Here is a 6,000-nt window from a genome sequence, read left to right as displayed (position 1 = left end):
TCCAGCCACTCTTTATTTTAGAAATGGATTGCACAGAAAAACAATCTAATAGTCTCCACTTCAACTGATTGTTCACTTGCACATCCAAAAAGCATTTTCTAAACTTGCCACAAAAAATACAGTACCTGAATGAAAAAACCTTCCAGCGTACAAAACATTTCTCATGGGCAAGAGATCAGCTCAGAGAGACAGAGTTTTCCTCCTCTTAATGTTTTTGTAGGCATCACAATGTCGAGCTGAGGGGAGAAGGGGGAGGAGAGAGAGAGAGAGAAAGAGAGAGAGGGAGGGGAAGGAAGCAAATGAGAGGAGAAAGTGGAAGCAAGAGAGTGTCAGTGAAAGAAGGCAGTCTGACTGCACAGAAAAGGCGCTCGACAAACAGCGTGCACTCATTGAGTCAGTTATATTCTGAACACGGACAGCTGGTGCATTTGAGCCCAAAAAAACAGTTTTCAGTGTTGAGAAACAGCACAGAGGCAGGCTGAAAAAGAGGAAGTGGAGTGAAAAGAAAAGAGGAGAGGTTCTTCGTGGAGAGATGGACTCAGATTCTGGGGAACAGAGTGAAGGAGAGCTCTCTCCAGGTAAGTGATCATTCTTTCTCATACTCTGTTCCTCAAACTCTGTTCCCAGCTGTTGGCAGCGCAGGCGAGCACAGGCATATGCTGCTACTTTTCTCATTAACACATTTAACATTCATCATCATGCTCATCTTCGAGACTTGTCTCTGACAGGGAGTCCGTCCATCAGGTTCATATGTTGTCTCTTCTAGAGCTTTGTATTTGTAGTTCTTCTCTCTGAGGAGAAGTTAATGTGATATCTGAGCTGGCTGAATGCTAGGGCAGTGGAAAACTGAACCACGGCACTTTGATTTATGGCTAGCAAGGTTCAACGACTTAAGAAACAAGCTGACAGGCAAGCCTAAAACAATCTTGTGGTTACAATAAAGAATAGGCTTACGGATCTCACTGTTGGTAAAGAGTTGTTAGGAGTCATAGGAAAGACTTGAGACAGATGAGGTTTCTTTAATATGTCAGATGTTTAATCTCGACAGATTCTGCTCCTATCTTTCCTATAGACACTTTAAAGTGATTTCAACAAAATTCATTTCAACAAACTGTACAGAATGATGCCAAAGACAATCACAACTTCATATTTACATCAAATTCTTCCTAGACCAAATGATCTAAGCTTTGAAAAGTACTCTAACTGTCTCATGAGTTATACGTTCATAAAATAAGGTAACAGTACTTATTGTTATGATCAGCTACTACCATTCTTCAGTTTATTTGTAATTAGTGAAAAGTCCTCACACACAAAATCCCACAAACCTCTTGAGCTAAAAGAGTGTTAACTGAAGAAACACTAGATTTTTATTTCCATTGAAAAACATTTCACATAGTGCAATAGTTCATTAAATTTGCTTCAAGGACTGTTCCAGAGTTTAGTCATGAAGTTATAGAGTAATAAAATTGATTTACCTTGGTCACCTTTACTTGGAATCATAGTTGACCAGTTAAATCCTAGAAAGAATAGCTAACTAAATTCCTTAGGCTAAAAGTCATCATTTATTAACCTTATGTAAGTCAAAACAGAAGTGTGTGTGGGAAACACAAAAGCACAAGAGTATTGATTAAACAGGGTCTGTCCAAAAAGTAATTGCAAATGTCTTCCATAAAACATGTACACTTTAATCCAGATCGTTTGAAGTTATAAGCTTTGTGTGTGAACATTGTCATTGTTTACTTGTGCATCTCAAAAATAATTTAAAATCATTTGGTATTACTATAGTAATTTTCATGATTTGTAACAAATCACAACACACCAACTATGAGTAAGAGATAGAAGCGCTGGGGGAAGATTATTCATGAATAACGACTTAAGGCTGGTTTATCCTTCTGCGTCGAGTGATCGGCGTGACCCACAGTAACTGCCTTGCACATAGTCATGAATTTATACTTATGCATGTTGTTTGTGTTGCTCTGCAATAACACATCTGAAATGCTAGCTGGCAGTAGGTTAAAATGTTCCCCTGTCTTAAGTATTTTGTTTTTTTCTGAATGCTACCTTATTCAGAGGCGGAAACCGGCGGGCAATCAACAACTTTAATCATAAAGTAAACACAAAACAGTTTCCATCTGAAGCTCCTTTACGCCAGTTGTTTACATCCTTTTTGTCACTGCGGTTGACAATTTTACAGCGGACCGAGGGGGCAGTGAAGGGGATTGGTTTGTATGTTGTTTGCGACTATCAATCGTTTTCTCAGAGGATGACAAGCTGACAGAGCATTGCTGTCACTCTGATACAAGTTTTATTTATGGATAAAATTACTAAGCACTGCAGTGTTTGGGTGTTCTGTGTTTGTCTGAGATAATTAGTCTACCGAAATGTGTATATTCCATAAAAAGTATAAAGCTAATCAGTCAGTTCTTGTCATGTGACTCATGGTTCACTCGCGCCATTTATTCATTTATTTATTCAGGCTAGCGGCTCTCAGCACCACCCTCACTCGTCACAGCTACTTAAGCCAACCAATTACAGAGCTTGCACTACGTGGCTTTGCAACGTGTAGTTACACTTTTTGAGAGGTGCGCATCAGTGTCAGCCACCATGGGATACGTGTGTACTTGATGCAATAAATCAGCATTTAAACTTGAGTCTGTTTCCACAACAAAAATATCCAGTGGAATCTCACAACAATTCATAACTATTTTGTTTTAATGGCTAATTGCTATGAATTTGTTTCTCATCATCCAATGATGGTTGGGTTTATGGCTGGGGTTTGAGGCATGCCTTCTTTTTATGAACCATACATTTTTGTATAAATGAGTTTATATGCTTTTGAACGAATTAGCCACTTTTCAAACAATACATAAAGTACTTACATTACCTCATGAGGGGCTTAAAATATCAAAGACTTAAGAAGGCTTGCTATGTCAGCATCATTCAGAATTTTTTGTTTTATATGTGAGAAAGAAATTCAATAGAGTTTGAAAAGAACGAGAAAATGATTTGGCAGAACTATTCCTTTAACTGCAGGACTCCCTCCATCCATTGCTGATGAGGCGTAAATGTGGTAATGTCAGTATGTGTAAGTCATTACATTAGTGGGGCGTCTGACAGACTGTCTCAGTTTAGTATGTTTGTGCTCTGAGAGCTGCTCTGTATGGCTCTCTGAGGTAAAGTTTGAAGTCTTTGGCTACTGTGAGGTTTGGCTGAAGATTTCTGGAGTTGCGGGCTGGAGAGGCAGACTCTCTTTCCCATTTCTGTTCTATCATTGGATGATCAACTTCTGCTCTATACTTTTTGTGTTTCTTCAAGTTTCAACCTCAGGCGGCATGGCCACAGACCACCCAAATCCATTGGTAAAAAACTGTCAAGTTCTGATAGGAATTGTCGGTTTTACTCTGATGGTCAATACTGCTTTGTGTAATGGGAACACAAGTTTTAGGTTTACCTTCCGGTAACCTTCAAGTGTACTGGGAGAGGACAGTAATTTGTAACGAGATGAAAAAGGCTGTTACAACCCAGCATTCATTGTAGTTAACTGCACTTTTGACATTTTAATTTACAGTTCTAGAAGTCATGAAGCCCATTTAAACTTTAAGCTGTAAAGGTCAAACAAGTTTATATCCTTGTCATAGACTGGCATTGTCATCAAGGTGTTTCCCTTCCTATAGCCCAAGAACCTGGCTGTGCTGTAGTAGTTCCACAATCCTACATGGGATGAGAACTTTGGAGGATTGCTCTATTCATGCTATGTCTGATTTATCACTATTTTAACAAAATGCGATATTGCTCTTAGGCTTTGTTCACACTTCGAGGCTTAGTTCTCAAATTAGATTTTTTCTCAGATCTGTTTTTTTCATAGCTGTTTACATTTTTTAGACTGATATGGCAAGAAAATATACCCTCATTCTGGTATGATAGTCAAGAAACTTTGCTGCCATACCATGGCTGTAGCAGGGGCAATGCCAAAATAGCAACTTTTGATTTTCCATCTGTCAAGAGTCAAAGAGTCAAGCTTTAAATAGGAAAATTACTAAAACTTTTTAAGGTCTAATCTGATTTAATGATTTATGCTAAGCTATGCTCCTGCCAGACCTGGAGAATGGCTGAATGGAACAAAAAACGGTAAAACTCTTGACTTGTAAAATGAGCCTGTTTCCGATAAAGGGGAGTGTTCCTTTGAAAGGCTGTTTGTATGTGTTTAGTGGTGTTTGAAATGCTTTGGTGGTTAATGAGAAAATTGGTGGTGTGCTGTAGAGCACAGGGGGTCAGTATTGCTCCAGAAGCCCCAACTTCTAGCAGAGTTTAGCTCTTGTCCTAAGTAAAAACACCTGAACCAGCTAATCAAGTTCTTCAGGATTGCTAGAAACTTCTACGGCGCTAAACCAGGGGTGTAAAATTCTGCTCCTGGTGGACCAATGTCCTGTAGAGTTAAGGTACAGAAAGCTCAAACACAGCTGCCTGGAAGTTTCTAGTCAGCCTAAAAAGCTTTATTAACGAGGTCAGGAGTGTTTAATTAGGTTTGGATATCAACTCTACATGGCAGTGGCACTGGTTTGGACAATTCCGGAAATAAACTGTGCAGGAAAGTTTTGAACAGGGTTGGAGATCCCTGCTCTAGAATCAGTATAGTTCTAGTAAAGTGCTCTGCTGCAGATTATAAGCCTTGGATTCATCACACCAACTGAAGGGTAAGAAGGTTAAGCAGTGGAACTGTGATCAACCAGACATTTCCGTCCCACCCTGCACACATACATTCTTTCTCACACACACGTGTTCTCCTTATGATGAGTAACTGCAGAGCTGATTAGAGACACTGCAACTCTGCAAAGCCACATGTGACTCTGCATCTCAAGACGAGATGTGCACAGCTCATGGGATCTTTCATAGCTTTCAAAGGAGATTTCACATTTGCTTCAGACAAAGATGCAGTTTGAAAGCACAACACAAGGTTGAATTGTTGGCTAATCAACATACAATAAAGGTCCTCAAAAACAGCATTCTTCATATTCCCAAGGCTATAGACATATGTCTGATTTGGAGCTTTAGATACCTGAAGAAACAGATTTACTCTTTGTGTCGAGTCTATCTCTGTGTGTGTGTGTGTGCGTGTGTGTGTGTGTGTGTGTGTGTGTGTGTGTGTGTGTGTGTGTGTGTGTGTGTGTGCGTGCGTGCGTGCGTGTGTGTGTGTGTGTCAAGGTACTGTAAGCCAAAAGGGAATTCAAAACTGCAAACCCAGCAGTTTTCGAAATGCTGAAATGTTTTGCTTTGGGTCAGGGTGTATGTTTTAGTAATCAAAGGTTTTGATCTGCTGGGATCGTCTAGATTCTCCTTTATGGAGAAATGCGATGGGTGTGTGTTTGTTGTGTCAGCAGGTTTTAGTCTTTATCTCTGAAACAAAGCAGTCTGACAAACCAACAACAGCTACTTTCACTTTTTAAATATGATTCAGCAAATCCAGCAACTCTATGTTAAACCATGTAATTTGACTTTAAAAAAAAAAAAAAAAAAAAAAATGGTTTCATAGAACCACAAATTCCAATGAAAACTTATTTTTAAATAATGGTAAGAATTTATTTTAGACTCTACTGCTCAGTCATAGATAATCTATATTTTAGGTTATGTTGTTGTGTTTATTTCCTATTACTGAAAACACATCTAATGCTGACCCAAAGCAATCTGTTTAGTTGAGGTTGTCTGTCTGTTATTTGGGATACATTTGAATGTATTCTATCAATGCTTTATTCATTCATTCAATCATTCACTTTCGGCTTAGTCCCTTTATTCATCAGGGGTCGCCACAGCTAAATGATCTGCCCTTCCAGCTGCAACCCAGTACTGGAAAACATTCATACACACTCATTCACACACATACAGTACACTATGGCCAATATAGTTTACCCAATTCACCTATAGCACCTGTCTTTGGACTGTGGGGGAAACCAGAGCACCCAGAGGAAACCCATGCAAACAAGGGGAGAATATGCAAACTCCACA

General features: G+C 39.3%; 1 protein-coding gene across 1 annotated transcript in view; it reads left to right on the top strand.

Annotated features, from left to right (window-relative positions):
• The first annotated feature begins 313 nt into the window (after positions 1 to 313).
• The window catches only part of tnfaip8l3 (tumor necrosis factor, alpha-induced protein 8-like 3), a 67,770-nt gene continuing 62,083 nt past the window's right edge, over positions 314 to 6,000 (top strand). The window contains exon 1 of the mRNA XM_056478836.1: positions 314 to 578. Within this exon, the coding sequence (XP_056334811.1) occupies positions 533 to 578 (46 nt within the window). The 5' untranslated portion in view covers positions 314 to 532. The remainder of the gene's footprint in view (positions 579 to 6,000) is intronic.

The sequence above is a fragment of the Danio aesculapii genome, chromosome 18 (assembly GCF_903798145.1).
Source record: "Danio aesculapii chromosome 18, fDanAes4.1, whole genome shotgun sequence".
Classification (NCBI taxonomy): Eukaryota; Metazoa; Chordata; class Actinopteri; order Cypriniformes; family Danionidae; genus Danio; species Danio aesculapii.
This window is presented reverse-complemented; position numbering and strand designations above follow the sequence as displayed.